The sequence below is a fragment of the Gorilla gorilla genome, chromosome 10, assembly GCF_029281585.2.
Source record: "Gorilla gorilla gorilla isolate KB3781 chromosome 10, NHGRI_mGorGor1-v2.1_pri, whole genome shotgun sequence".
Classification (NCBI taxonomy): Eukaryota; Metazoa; Chordata; class Mammalia; order Primates; family Hominidae; genus Gorilla; species Gorilla gorilla.
This window is the reverse complement of record NC_073234.2, coordinates 144,427,149-144,442,716: the sequence shown is the minus strand read 5'-3', so window position 1 is coordinate 144,442,716 and position 15,568 is coordinate 144,427,149. Positions and strand designations below refer to the sequence as shown.

Here is a 15,568-nt window from a genome sequence, read left to right as displayed (position 1 = left end):
ACCTCAGCTTCCCAAAGTACTGGGATTACAGGCACGAGCCACTGTGCCCGGCCTCATATTTAAAATTAATCTTGCCAACACTGGCAACCCACTAGTGGTTCCTTTCATCTGAGTTTCTTAGTCAAGATTCATAGAACCATAGTCCCTGACTTATTTAAAATGCATATTGTTGTTTAAAACAACAGCTCCTACCCCATGCTAGGTAAAATTGGAAGAAGACTGTAAAGAAAACCAAACCAAACCGAACCAGGTGCGACATCCACGTCTAGCACACTCTTTCAATGTGTGTTAAGAATCGCAGCCTCCCCCAACATAAAACCAGAAGAGTTCTATTTTTTTTAACATCCTTTGTGAAATGAACACGAAAGCGCTGGAATCAAAATAAGTCTGCAACGAGACTCCATGAGTGCCGCAGAGTCGTGTCTGATGGCTCACAGAAAGCCGGTAACTCTCAGAAATGACCTGAATACATCGGAGGCACGATAGTGATTTGCAGACATTAAAAGGAGTATCTTACAAGAGGCTGTATGAAACTGGAAGAGCCAAACAGCTTTCATTCTTTTGTTCAGACTAATAGATCCACTTATAAGGGATTGCTATTCAGACGTTCACTGATAAAGTTGGAGTGCTTTCTTTGGTCCTCTGAAATTGAGCTATAAAGTAAATAGACATTGCCTTTTGGGAGATGGAAAAAAAAAATCCCAGAACACTTTGCCAGAGCGGATATTAATATTCGCTGACCTGAAGCTTGGCTGGCGTTGATTTTGAGAGACATGGAATATGGTAAAAAGCAATAAGCCTTTGTTTGGAGAATCAATAAGTAACTACTGAAAACTCTTCCTATTCTGATATTATTTAGGTTTTTAGGTATTAGTATCAAAAGAGAAGCCTTTAGTGCTACCTACACCTTTTGTAGACAATAACAGAGAAACTCCTGGGTCCCACCTTTGCTATTTCCCTCCGCTTCCCGGGATGGTCAGTGCATTCATTCATGACCTGCTGATACCTTGCAACTTACAATCTCCACCCCCACCCCGTGCCAGCCCCCACTCCCTTGCTGCCCCACCACCACCCGCCGTTCCCCACCCCCCCACCCCCCAACTGCCTCACGAAGCTGGCTTTCATCTTGTTTGTGCTGGAATTTGTTTACGACTCTGTGAGAAGCAGGCAGTGAAAAGCATGACACGTCACCACACTATAGAAAGGGAAAGTTGAACTTGAATTAAACATCTGCTGTAGGAAATCTTAAAAACTGAATATTCCAGTATTTGAGTTTTTAGTTTTTAAGCATAACTTTCTGGATTTCGGAATATCATATGTGCTTTAATAAAGATGGTTAGGCATAAAACCTAATATTTTTTTAAGAAGCTAATTTTGGCTGAAGGTGGTGCTCATGCCTGTAATCCCAGTACTTCAGGAGACCAAGCAGGTGGATCGCTTGAGGCCAGGAGTTCGAGACCAGCCTGGGCAAAAAGGCAAGATCCTGTCTCTAAAAAAATAAACAAAATTAGCCAGGCGTGGTGGTGCATGCCTGTAGTCCCAGCTACTTAGGAGGCTGAGGTGGGAGGATCGCTTGAGCCCAGGAGGTCAAGGCTGTAGTAAGCCATGATCACACCACTGCACTGCAGCCTGGGCTACACAGTGAGACCCTGTCTCATAAAAAAAAAAAAAAAAAAAAAAAAAAAGATTTTTATTTACTACTGCCTAACAAGAGGCATACGTAGTGACAATGCCTTCCTTTTTTTTTTTTTTTTTTTTTTTTGAGGCAGAGTCCCACTCTGTTGCCTGTACACAGTGCAGTAGCGTGATCTTGGTTCATTGTAACCTCCATCTCCCGAGTTCAAGTGATTATCCTGCCTTGGCCTCCTGAGTAGCTGGAATTACAGGCATGCACCATGCCCAGCTTTTTTTTTTTTTTTTTTTTTTTTGTCTTTTTAGTAGAGACGGGGTTTCACCATGTTGCCCAGGCTGGTCTCAAACTCCTGACCTCAAATGATCCTACCACCTCAGCCTCCCAAAGTGCTGGGATTACAGGCGTGAGCCACTGGACCACTGCACCCAGCCAACACCTTCCCTTTTGATAATATCCGTGTTTACTGAGCTCTGAGCATGTTTCATGTGCACCTCTAAGCTCTGCCATCAACTCATTCAGCGCATGTCACGACTCTAAGAGGCAAGTATTACTATAAGCTCCACTTATCCAGAAGAGAAAGTGGGGCTTGGAGACTCGGCCAGGGTCACCCTCTGCAGGAGGCACTCAGGGCGTCGGATGCAGGCAAACCCTGGACTGCAAATCCCCAGAACTCTCTGTGGCCCCCTACACTGGGCAACACCTTTCCATGCTCCTGGGAGGTGATGGCACACATGTGTGCCCCAGAAGTTACCGGATAACCAGCTGGACCGATGGACAGGTACATGGCCCTTTCTTCTATTTCCCGACATTCACACGTGTTTCTGTATTTACACAAGAACCCTGCATCCTTTGTGCATTTGTTTCAAGGAATGAAAAGTGATCGCATAGGCGCCCGTCCTCTGAAAGCCAGCAGATGTTCCATAAATACAAGGTTGTGTCTGAGAGTGAGCGTTTTAGAAATCAGAAATCCGAATATCTCAGAGGTGATTATCTTTCCCAGCCCCTTAGAGCAACTTGGCAACAGAATCAGGAATGGAACTCAATGCTCTTGTTCCCTAGGCTTCTGCTAGTGGCACACCCAGGCAGCTGCCCAGGTGATAACAGAAGACAGCATGCTCTCTGCAGGGCTCCGGGTAGGACAGGAATATTTTAAGCGCTAACAGAAAGAGTCTCTCCATTAAACACAGAGGAAAACTATTCAGATAAGGTGAGTGAATGGAGGGAAAGAACTTTTCTTTACCTGAGGATTGGAAAACAGTAGCCCTGTGACTTCATGCTTCACCATGGCAGCATTCCCGGGGATATTCCTGGCCAATACCGGTACTTCTAAATCCATTGCCTGGAGGAGACAGGAGAAAAGGGGGTGGAAGGCAGTCATTTCAAGAGCCTCTGCAGCAAGGTGAGTCAGGGTGGGGCAGAATAACTTCTTGGGTTAACTGGACCTCTGGCACCTCACAAAAAATATGCCTTTCCAAAACGATATCCCAATCTCAACAGCACATTTTCAAAATACATCTGAGTTTTAATTACTTACTATGTTTGGAAGCTCTGAAACACTATACGCTGTAATCGTTTGTCTGACATAATTATTGCAGTGTCACAAAGAACCCCCTCTCTCTGAATGCTCATTTGACACCTCTTCACCGACCACATGGAGCATGCATTTTTAATTACCATCATCACTTTCCCTGAGGAGCCATTTCCTTCCAGCACAGGCAAGGGAGTATGAATGCCACAAAAACCAAACTCAGCTCTCTGACATGCAGACAAAAGTAAAAGGAAAACGATTTATCATTCTGATTATTCACGAAGCCGACTTTCCATTTCCGAAGGTCTGGAGATATGTGCCTGATGCCCCACAGCCTGGCAGCACCTAGCAGCTGTGCCACAAGAAGATGGCCTGACAGCACAGTGTGCAGCCCTGGCCTCGTCTGCCCGGAAAGGAGGCATTTTGCGGGTTTTCTTTCTACAGTGTTCTAAGTTCAGTGATGTCAGGTTGAAAGGAAACAGAAGCCAACTTCAAGGGGATCCCACTGACCACAGCGGGACAATTTTGCAACTTCAAAAAGATTAATGATTGTAACAGATGGTCACACACTAAATTTCAAAAATACCTGATTCCCTAGTCATGACAGGGAAATGAAAAAGAGGAGGAGGAGGAGGAAAAGTAGGAGGAAGAAAAGGGAAAGTTCATCTCTGCAGAAGAGTCTGCACGTATAATAAGTGTAGATAGAAGAGCGGAATTAGAAAATCATCACTTTGTAACCCCCAGTGTAATAAGTGATTCAGGTGAGGATCGGGGATGAACAGTCGATCCTAGTGGATCCTGATCAAATCCATTGAGTAAAAGGTCATCGGGAAACAGGATACAGATGGTCTCTGACTCACAATGATTCGACTTAGGATTTTTTGACTTCGTGATGCTGCAAAAGCAATACATGTTCAGTAAAAACCATATTTCAGCAACAATATAACCATTCTGCTTTTCACTTTGAGTACAGCTCCAATAATATCTTCCACGAGATATTCAACACTTTATTATAAAATAGGTTCTTGTTAGATGATTTTGCCCAACTGTAGGCAAATGCAAGTCTTTTGAGCATATTTAAGGTCAGCTAGCCTGAGCTATGCTACTTGGTAGGTTAGGGGTATTTAACGCATTTTTAACTCACAGTGTTTTCTTTCTCTCTTTCTCTTTTTTTTTTTTTTTTTTTTGAGATGGAGTCTCGCTCTGTCACCCAAGCTGGAGTGCAGTGGCGCGATCTCGGCTCACTGTAAGCTCCGCCTCTCGGGTTCACGCCATTCTCCTGCCTCAGCCTCCCGAGTAGCTGGGACTACAGGCGCCTGCCACCATGCCCGGCTAATTTTTTGTACTTTTAGTAGAGATGGGGTTTCACTGTGTTAGCCAACTCACAGTATTTTCAACTTGTGATGGGTTTATTGGGATGCAGTCCCATCATAAGTCGAGGAGCATCTGTGTCCCCAAATCCCAAAGCACCACTCCACAGATGACTTATCAATCACAGAGGAGAGGTGAGGGACAGGTGAGCCTTCACAATAGAGCCATCTGTCACCAACAGCCAGAAGAGCTGACCGGATGCGTCTCCCGTTTGACGTGGTGGGAAGTACACATCACCTGTGTGGAGTCCCAGCTGGAAGTGGGATGTAAATCCAACCCTGAGGAATGCATCAGCCAAATCTATCGGTATGTTCTCAAGGACAACTAACCAGGACCTTTCAGAGGGTTCAGTGTCATGAAGAGCTACGGGGAGCTGGGTTGGGGGACACTAAAGAGACACAAAGCCAAATGCAATGCATGAATGGTGTGTGGATCCTGCCTGGAAAAAAAAAATACAACACTGAGGGAATTATGTATGGAGTGCACATCCAGTGATGTAATTTAACTAACACTGAACTTTCTCAGGCATGCTCATGTCTTCTCAGGTGCAGGAGAAGACACCTATCTGCAAAGTTTCAGAGAGAAATATTAGCAGTGCCGTGATCAACCTCAACCACCTTCTTTCAGATGATTTGGCAAAAGAAAAGAGAAAGAGAGTGTATGTGTACACAGAGAGATGAGGGAGAGGGAGAGGGAGAGAAAGCAGGAGGATGAACGTGGGTGAAGGGTACACAGGTATTTGCTGTACCATTCTTTCAGTTCTTCTACAGATTTTTACACTTTTTAAAAGTAAACAGATAATCACATTTGTAAGGGAAGCTCTGAAACTGACCTGCCTGGGTGTGAATCCTGGTTCCACTAGATACTAGTTGTACCATCTTAGGTCAACATCTCAACCTCCCCCAGCTGTTTGACTGTTTCCCCTGAGGTAAACAGAGATAATAAAATCTCCTTCAAAAGAGTAGTAGGGAAGATTAAATAACCTTCTTGCGGGGGAAGACGGGACAGGGTCCCAGGAAGAGGGGACAGGGTCTCACTCTGTTGCCTGGGCTGGAATGCTGTGGCTCAATCTCAGCTCACTGCAATGTTCGCCTCCTGGGCTCAAGCAATCCTCCCACCTCAGCCTCTCTAGTAGCTGGGACTACAGGCACACGCCACCATCCTCAGCTAATGTTTTTAAAAATGTTTTGTAGCAATGGGGTCTTGCTATGTTTTCCACACTCATTTGAAACTCCTGGGATCAAGCAATCCATCCACCTTGGCCTCCCAAACTGTTGGGATTACAGGTGTGAGCCACCGTGCTTGTCCAGATTAAATGGCTTAATACTATAGAATTTAAATCTGTCTCTGGGAATTGTTATAACTGCAAATGAGATTACAGTAGCAGATGGGCTTCCTACCTGACTCAGTAAGTTTTATAGAGCATAGTGACCTGTCCCAGGTCTTAAGAACGCACTCCACACCCATAAATCCCAAGTGAAAAACAGGTGACCTTAGAACCAGACCTCGAGATAAAGCAAATTAAAATTATATTAAAGCTATATTAGCCTGGGCACAGTGGCTCACGCCTGTAATCCCAGCACTTTGGGAGGCTGAGGCGGGAGGATCACAAGGTCAGGAGATCGAGACCATCCTGGCTAACATGGTGAAACCCCATCTCTACTAAAAATACAAAAAAAAAAAAAAAAAAAATTAGCCGGGCGTGGTGGTGGGTGCCTGTAGTCCCAGCTACTCAGAAGGCTGAGGCAGGAGAATGGCGAACCTGGGAGGTAGAGCTTGCAGTGAGCTGAGATCGCGCCACTGCACTCCAGCCTGGGCGACAGAGTGAGACTCCATCTCAAAAAACAAAAACAATAAACAAAAACAAAGACAAAAAAAAAAAACAGGTGACCTTAGGACCAGATCTCGAGATAAAGTAAAGTAAAATTATATTAAAGCTATATTAGACTGGGAGCAGTGGCTCACACCTGTAATCCCAGCACTTTGGGAGGCCAAGGCAGGCAAATCACCTGAGGTCAGGAGTTCAAGACCAGCCTGGCCAACATGGTGAAACCCCGTCTCTACTAAAAAGACAAAAATTAGCCAGGCATGGTGGCGTGTGCCTGCAATACCAGCTACTCAGGAGGCTGAGGCAGGAGAATCGCTTGATCCCGGGAGGCGGAGGTTGCAGTGAGCCGAGATTGCGTCACTGCACTCCAGCCTGGGCAACAGAGTGAGACACTGTTTCGGAGACAAAAAAAAAAGCTATTTTAGTCATAGTTAGTGCACACAGGCCAAAGAAGGAAGGAATTTGGAATCTGGCCCCTTCCTCACTCCACACACACAAAATTCACTCAAAATGGATCACAGACATAATGGACAAATTAAAACCATAAAATTCTTAGAGAGAAATACACAAGTTAAGTCTTTAAGACTGTGGGTTAGGCAAAGCCTTCTTAGACATGGCATCAAAAACACAAGCAACAACAAGAAAATAGGAAGATTGGACTTCCTCAAAAGTAAAAACTTTCAACGAGGTGCAGTGGCTCACGCCTATAATTCCAGCACTTTGGGAGATTTAGGCAGGAAAATTGCTTGAGACCAGGAGTTTGAGGCCAGCTTGGGCAACATTGTGAGCTCCTTTTTCTACAAAAAAATAAAATAATAAAAATAAAATTAAAAACTTTTGAGCTTCAATGGAAACCATTAAGAAAGTGAAAAGACAATCTACAGAATGGGAGGAAATATTTAGGAAATAAATATCTGATAGGCTGATAGGAGATTTGTATCTATAATATATAAAGAACTCTTACAACTCAACAATAAAAGGAGAACACAGTGAAAAAGTGGGCAAGGGGTTTGACTAGATACTTCTTCAGAGAAGGTATAAATGGGGCAATAAGCACATGAAAAGATGCTCAACATGGGCCAGGTGTGGTGGCTCACGCCTGTAATCCCAGCACTTTGTGAGGCTGAGGTGGGAGGATCACTTGAGGCCAGGAGTTCAAGACCAGCTAGGCCAACATGGTGAAACCCAGTCTCTACTAAAAATAGAAACAAAATTAGCTGGGCATGGTGGTGCACGCCTGTGGTCCCAGCTACTCGGGAGGCTAAGGCACAAGAATCACTTGAACCGGGGAGGCGGAAGCTGCAGTGAGCCAAGAATGTGCCACTGCACTCCAGCCTGGGCGACAGAGCAAGAGTACGTCAAAAAAAAAAAAAAAAAAAAAAGCCAGTCGCGGTGGCTCACACCTGTAATCCCAGAACTTTGGGAGTCCGAGGCAGGCGGCTCACCTGAAGTCGGGAGTTCAAGACCAGCCTGACCAATATGGAGAAACCCCATCTCTACTAAAAAAAAAAAATACAAAATTAGCCAAGCGTGGTGGCGCATGCCTGTCATCCCAGTTACGTGGGAGGCTGAGGCAGGAGAATCACTTGAACCTGGGAGGCGGAGGTTGGGGTGAGCCAAGATCGGCTATTGCCCTTCAGCCTGGGCAACAAGAGCGAAACTTCATCTCAAAAAAAGAAAAAGAAAAAGAAAGAAATTTCCCTTTTCAGCCCCACCCCCCGCACCCCACACCCCTGCCCAGGGACCTCATTCTAACTTGATTACCTCTATCTCCAAATACGTTCCCATTCTGAGACGCCAGGGGTGAGGACTTCAACACAGGCATTTGGGGAGGGGCCACAGTTCAGCCCATGACAGCATGGAGCCTCCCTGAGCACATCCCCGCCGCCCACTGTCACGTCGTGCTGCTGCGCTTCCTCCTCAGCACTTACTACGTCCTAAAGTTCTCTGTTCACTCTTCCATTTGCCTGCTTCCTGCCCATCTCCCAGTCCTTCTTTCCATCCCTCACAAGGACATGGGTTCCATGATAACAAGGCCCTTTAGTGTCTGTCCGCTGCGGCATCTCCAGGGCCTGGCAGACCTGGCACTCTACACATTTCTGCTGAATGACAGAAGGCATGAACTCACTCATCCCATCTGATGGTCCATGGCGCAAGGGGAGACGCAGGGGAGGATTCCACACCATGGTGGGCATGGCCCTGCCTCCAAGGAAAACCGCAGTTCAGCAGAAAAGATGCAACGCAACCCACTCACGACGTGAAATGAACAGAGGGTGAAGAGACTTCAGTGTAATCTGAGGGTTGCACATTTACAGAAAACTAGTTCCGAAGTCAACTCTCAGAAAACCAACAAAATGTACCTTTAACAAAGGAAACGTCTTAAGGAGAGAAGAACTCCTGGACGATGGTGACGTTGTGCAGCTGGGCCTGAGGGAGACGGGCGGTGCCTGGGCGGACAGTGCACAGAGGTGAGTGTGCTCGATCTCAGAACATGCCCGTGAGTCCACAGGAGGGCACCGTGCATGACTCACAGGCTTGGGACGGAAAGCGGTTCAGAGCCAGCGTCAGGCACCCCACTCTGGGACTAAGACAAGCGAAATGTCAGGATCCAAGATGCACCTGACACCTTTGTGTTTGAACTCACTTGATTAGAAAAACAAACAAATAAAAAAAAAAAACTGGCAAGCGAAAATTGCCTACATTTACAGTGTACAACATGATGTGTTTTTGTTTTCTTTTGTTTTGTTTGAGATGGAGTCTCGCTCTGTCACCCAGGCTGGAGTACAGTGGTGTGATCTCAGTTTACTGCAACCTTCACCTACCAGGTTCCAGCAATTCTCCTGCCTCTGCCACCCTAGTAGCTGGGATTACAGGTGCACGTCATCACACCTGGCTCATTTTTGTATTTTTAGTAGAGACAGGGTTTCATCATGTTGGCCAGGCTGGTCTCGAACTCCTGACCTCAGGTGATCCACCCACCTCAGCCTCCCAAAGTGCTGGGATTATAGACGTGAGCCACCGCGCCCGGCCACAACATGATGTTTCGATACACATCTACCCCGTGGGATGGCTAAAGCAAGCTAATTAACATATGCATTACTTCATACTTGTTTTGTGTGGTGAGAACACTTAAGATCTACTCTTAGCAATTTTCAAGGATATTGTTATTAACTGTAGTCGCCATGACGTGCAATACAGATCTTTTGAACTTATTCCTCCTAGTTGGAAGTTCAGGTCCTTCAACCAACATCTCCCCACTCCCCACACTCCCAGTCTCTGCTACACACCATTCTACTCTCTGCTCCTATGAGAACTCACTTGATTTCTTATTTTCCCCAGATGAGCTCTCCAAGCTCTTATCAGGCAGAAGGAAACTTCATTTGAGACTCTTTGTAAAAGCCTTTGTGGCTAGGATGCCATTTTCAGCAGAGCTGATAAAGGTTTACAGAGACAGTGCCTCTGTTCTACCCTGCAGAACAGTCATCAGACACTCAGCAGCCAGGCCCCTCCCCAAAACAAGTGAAGCTGATCTGTGAGGGGTGGGCACCATCACCTGTATTTATGGTTTTTTAAGCTTCAAGGTCATTCTGGGGCACACCTGGGGCTGGAAACCACCATGTCTAGATTTTCTTGCAGAGAGGTCGGCTTGCATTTTAATGGCTTTTACTAAGCGTCTGTCAAGTCAAACAAGCATTGCTTGTCACGTGGCGATGGAGTTGGGCTATACGTGCCCGCAGCACATTCGGATCTTACATAATTGGGGTTACAGTGATTCTCAATGGGGGTGCCAACGGCATTTGGGTACAACTCTGATGCAATGAATTGATTAGAATCAATTCAGATAGCTGAAGTGTTCAATCATGGAATAAGTGTCTATCACTTTTGAAGGAAGTGATCTTTTGACCTTTCAGAATTAGCTATATTCTGGCACCTTGAACCGGCACCCCACCTCCCTGCAGCTGCTCCATCCCAAATACATGCCAGTAGCATCTTCCTAATGATGAAAACTCAAAAGGCCCTTCACTTTTCAAAGTGGGAAAGGCATCGCACTGCCGTATCCACACACACACTTACAAACACTTACAAACACACACACACACTTAGAAACTAGTCAAGGTTAAAGTGACACAGAGTCGCAGCTGCCTTTGAATGCCTTCACATCCCACTTCAATCACTAGGGCTGGAGTCTGGAAGCCAAGAGGCCAGGAATCCCCTCCTTCCTGCAGGTGCTCGTCTCTGCTTTAGAAGATGGGCTTCCTCTCTCTCAGGCAGAGCGTGTGTGTGCGCGTACACGTGTGTGTACGTGTGTGTGCATGTGCATGTGTGCATGTGTGAGCGTGTATGTGTGTGCATGTGTGTGTGCATGTGTGTGTGTGCTTGCGTGTGTGTGTGAGCCTAATCATGATGGCTGGGATAAGCAAATAACTGTTTATATACTTTTAATGTAATTCTCTGCAGGATTCAACTCCGTCAAAAAGCTCAAAAGTGGAAACAACTGATTAGTTGTAGAAGTGTTCACCCCGCTGCCCACGAATCCAGCTAAAGTTTGATTTTTGGAGTTTATCAGTAAGAAACGTGTTTCTGCAAATGGGACGTTTCTATGCTTCCATGGGAAAATACAGCTAATTCTGAAAGGTCAAAAGTTCACTTCCTTCAAAAGTGATAGGCACTTATTCCATGATTAAACACTGGCTATCTGAATTGAATTCTAATGAAATGCACCCTTACCACTCCTCTAAAATCAGTTTCATTCAAAACCCTTCGCCCAAAGGTTATTTTGGAGTTTTCAAAAGGAACACAACATCAACATTTTAAGGCAGTCGGAATTGCTAACAGCTGCCTTTGCTTTGAAGTAAATGAGGTTTGACAGCGATTCATCGGCAGTGAAGTGCTGTGTGTGCTAGTTATAAAATCATTCCCGAATTTCACTCTACCTTTCCTTAAGAAGTTGAAAAAAAAATGTATATTTACCTACAAAGGAGCAGTTCACAATAGTTCAAATACTGGTACCATAAGCATATACACTTTTAAAGCCAACATGACGAATAAAATGTATTGCCCCAAGGACTGCAGTTGGGAGGTGATTTGAAAGGACAATGGAGATTAATACTAGTGACAACCCCTAAGCAGAAGTGCTGACATCTGGCTGAGGATGATCACGTTACAAACTCACACTTTGTGCTCTGAAAGCACCTAACAGCAGATTGATGGGCACGGACACACAGCTTCTGCCATCTCCCTCTGTGTTTTTTTCTTTGGGGTCTTTTTTTTCTTTTATAAATGATGCCAAATTAAGAGCAAATATTATGCATACAACGTCAGTCATTTCTTAAATGTAAGGAGAGGATTTTTTTCCTAGTTTATTTACCATGTTCTCTCTGGACCCCAAAGGTTTGCAGATCTTAACTTTTGTCAGTAAGTTCAGTACATTCACCTGGTATCCAAGGGGATACGTGGATATCCCAAAGACTTATGATAAAGTAACAGCATGAACCTAAGTAGACACTGACATAAGAAATCCATGTATTCAGAAAGAACACATGAAACCTGGATCAAAGACCTCAGGAAGCAGTGGCCACATGTTTCCTTTCGACAGGAAAACAGGCTTTATCACGTGCCCATCAATGGTTGTTTACGCCATGTCTGTCGTGTGCAGTGTGTGTGCTGAGAACCACCAGGGGAATCAGGCTTGCGGTCCTGGGTGCTTTAATCGCATGAGGAAAACCCAGTGCTAAAGGCTGGCGTTGGTGTGAGTGAGCCCAGCCTGCCCTTTTCTGGGTTCATTCTTCAGGAGCCCCCAAGGCAATGAACTAACAACGAAACAAGAGAAGGAACATCTTTTTCTGTGAGACACATGCTGGTGATCCTCTCTAGGACCTAATATCAAGCACCGAAGATAATGGTCAAATACCCCAGTCAAAAACCTCTCAAGGAGGAGAAGAGATGTAGGTGGTCCCATTGCAAAGGGGATGCGAGGATTTCCAGGATCTTTTACAGAAGAGGGGACACAGCCCAGCCAGGGCCTGCCCGGGTTTCACGAGCACGGCCTTCCCACTCCAGCCTCGGTCCTGAAAACACAGATATGCTGGTGGGGAATTGCAGAGTGGTGCTGGGATAGACACATTTTGTCAAAAAAGATGAAGCGATTTTATAGAGCTGACTGCTAGATGAAGAGATCAGATCCACCCTGGCCCTCACGCCACCCCGTCATCTATGATCACTACCCTGCCCCTGTCTCCTGCCACCTGCAAAGTCCAGCCCTTTCTTCTCCTCCCTTAAATTCTGGAATTACAGAACATATTGAAAAGAAAGAGAAAAGATCAAGTAAAGGGAGGCTTCCTGCAAAAATACCTTCAATCTGTTTCCTGTCCCAATCTTTTGTAACCTTAGCTGCCTTCCTGTCAGAGATATTTAGAAGGTCAGAGAGGCAATGCTATCCCAGTTTTATTTTACATCGTAGCTGGCAAGGAGAAATAGCAATGAGAAATGAAATGATATTTTTAAACTCCCAGATAGAACTTCAAAAGTACTTTTGAACTCCAACAGGTATGCTGCTTGGCCTTTTTAGCTTTGAGAAGTGCAGAATGTTATTGACAAAGACGTCACCTCCGTAAATAAGAGAAGGAGTGATGGACAATTTCATACTCCCACTTTCAGTACTCGAGTTACATAATTACCTCCAAAATTGCAGCTGACATGCCTTCAGAGACAGAGCTATTCACCACCGCGAAGCAATTCTTCACCACCGCATGCAGATCTTCTTGAGGCATCTCTCCAATCAATCGTACCCCAGCAGCTCTGAAACACAAAGCAGGAAGAGTGGCTCTGATTCCAAGAATCTCATGGGTAGGCAGCTGGGAGGAGGAGAGATGACAATTTGGGTGTAATACTCTAGATCAGCAAGTAAGCATTGTTGACCAAGCGTTCAGCCAGGAGAACTATACTGGGGTGGAAATCCTTACAGCTCATGTCCCTGAGAAGGGAGGGAGGGAGTTGCTTAACATGTCTGCTTTTGTTTTCAAATATGCTCCATAAAGACACCTGCTCTGAAGGACTAGAAGAGTCAGAGACAAGGTTCGTGCCATTTTCTCTGCATGACTCAGAGAACATTTTTCTAATAATTCAATTTTTTTCAAATAATTCTTTAAAATACTAATGAGACAATAAGAATAGAAATAATAGAAATAGGCCAGGTGCAGTGGCTCACACCTGTAATCCCAGCATTTTGGGAGGCTGAGGCGGGCGGATCACCTGAGATCAGAAGTTCAAGACCAGCCTGGCAAACATGGCGAAACCCCGTCTCTACTAAAAATACAAATATTAGCCAGGCGTGGTGGTGCGCACCTGTAATCCCAGCTACTCGGGAGGCTGAGGCAGGAGAATTGCTCGAACCCGGGAGGCGGATATTGCAGTGAGCTGAGATCGTGCCATTGCACTCCAGCCTGGGTGACAGGGCAAGACTAGGTCTCAAAAAAAAAAAAAAAAAAAAAAAAGGAGGCCGGGCACAGTGGCTCACGCCTGTAATCCCAGCACTTTGGGAGGCCAAAGTGGGTGATCACGAGGTCAGGAGATCGAGACCATGGTGAAACCCTGTCTCTACTAAAAATACAAAAGATTAGCCAGGCACAGCGGCGGGTGGCTGTAGTCCCAGCTACTCAGGAGGCTGAGGCAGGAGAATGGCGTGAACCCAGGAGGTGGAGCTTGCAGTGAGCTGAGATCGCGCCACTGCACTCCAGCCTGGGCGACAGAGCGAGACTGTCTCAACAACAACAACAACAACAACAACAAAGAATGGAAATAGAAATACTAGAGACGATAATGTCACAAAAGCCCTGTTCCCAGCACACAGCGCTGACAGTTATTTTGTCATAGACATTTTGCCTTGTTCTATTTTTTTCACCAGACAATGTAAATCTTCGTCTTTCTTCGATCTTCCCCGTCCCCACCGCTGGCCACCACTCTCATGGCTCTGCCAGGCCTCCCTTCCCCGAGCAGGTGATACTTTTGCACACACGCGTCTGCACCTAGGAGCAATCTAAAGATCCCTGATTATAGATGGGGAAAAACCAGTCTTTGTCAGTGCCCTTTGTGGTTGGTGTGGCCAATGAGTCTGGCTGGAATCCCGGGGGCTGTGAAGACACCACTTTACAGGGGGCTGACCCAAATAAGACCCACATCCTTCTGGTCTGCTCATTCCCATCACCCCACTTAAAATGCAGACTGATGACACAGCTCTATAGCCACCATGTCACCTTCAGGATGGGAGCCACAGGCTGAGGAAGGCAGGACAGAGACAGGAGCCAAATCCCTGAGGTCTCAGGGAAGCCTCCGTTTTGCTCCTTGAATGACCACCCTCAGACTTGTTGATGTGAGCAATGAAACTTCAATCTGTTCAAGCCTGTGCTGTTGGGTTCCTGGCCAACAAATGCAACTTATAACCAACACACCAACAAATTGCTCTCCAGGCAGGCTGTGACAAAGGGCAATACCCCTCCATTCTTCCAAATCCTTGAGAGTTTAAATCTTTCCATTCTGGCCAATGTGATCTGTTAAAAATTATAATCACAAAGTGATTTTTATTGGCCTTTCCCTGGGCAAATAATAGTGCCTAGGATGCCACGGGCTCGCCGGGAAGATGCATGAGGAAACACTTGGAAACTGCTTGGAATAGTGCCGGGGACTGGATAAATGTGAGTTCAGGTAACCCAGGGGCCACCCAGGCTTCCCGTTCTGCAAAATGACTGGTCTCCACCAACTCTTACCTTTTCACTTTGGCTTTCACTTCCCTTGTAAACACTGGATCGACCTGAAAAGAGACAAAGATAAATGTCAGCGGTCGCCGCCTGCTAGTGGCGCTGCCAGCCGGCCAGCATGGGCCAGGCCAAAGCCCTGGTGCCAGCGCGGCGTGGGCCTCGGTCTGCGGCCACGGGGGTGTCCTCACGGCTGCTGCGTGTGGTGATCATGGGGCCCCCGGCTCGGGCAAGGGCACTGTGTCGTCGCGTATCACTCAATACTTCGAGCTAAAGCACCTTTCCAGCGGGGACCTGCTCCGGGACAACATGCTGCGGGGCGCAGAAATTGGCCTGTTACATGTTCTCACTCATAGGTGGGAATTGAACAATGAGAACACATGGACACAGGGAGGGGAACATCACACACCGGGGCCTGTTGGGGGTTGGGGGCTGGAGGAGGGATAGCGTTAGGAGAA

At 46.2% G+C, this 15,568-nt stretch overlaps 1 protein-coding gene across 5 annotated transcripts in view; it reads right to left on the bottom strand.

Moving 5' to 3' along the window:
* GLT1D1 (glycosyltransferase 1 domain containing 1) overlaps nucleotides 1-15,568 on the bottom strand; it is a 137,388-nt gene that overhangs the window by 24,609 nt on the left and 97,211 nt on the right. For all 5 annotated transcript variants that reach the window (XM_063694492.1, XM_004054154.5, XM_055359201.2 and 2 more), the window contains 3 exons: nucleotides 15,123-15,166; nucleotides 13,038-13,158; nucleotides 2,874-2,972 (listed from right to left, as the gene is read on the bottom strand). In XM_063694492.1, the coding sequence (XP_063550562.1) occupies nucleotides 2,874-2,972; nucleotides 13,038-13,158; nucleotides 15,123-15,166 (264 nt within the window). The remainder of the gene's footprint in view (nucleotides 1-2,873; nucleotides 2,973-13,037; nucleotides 13,159-15,122; nucleotides 15,167-15,568) is intronic.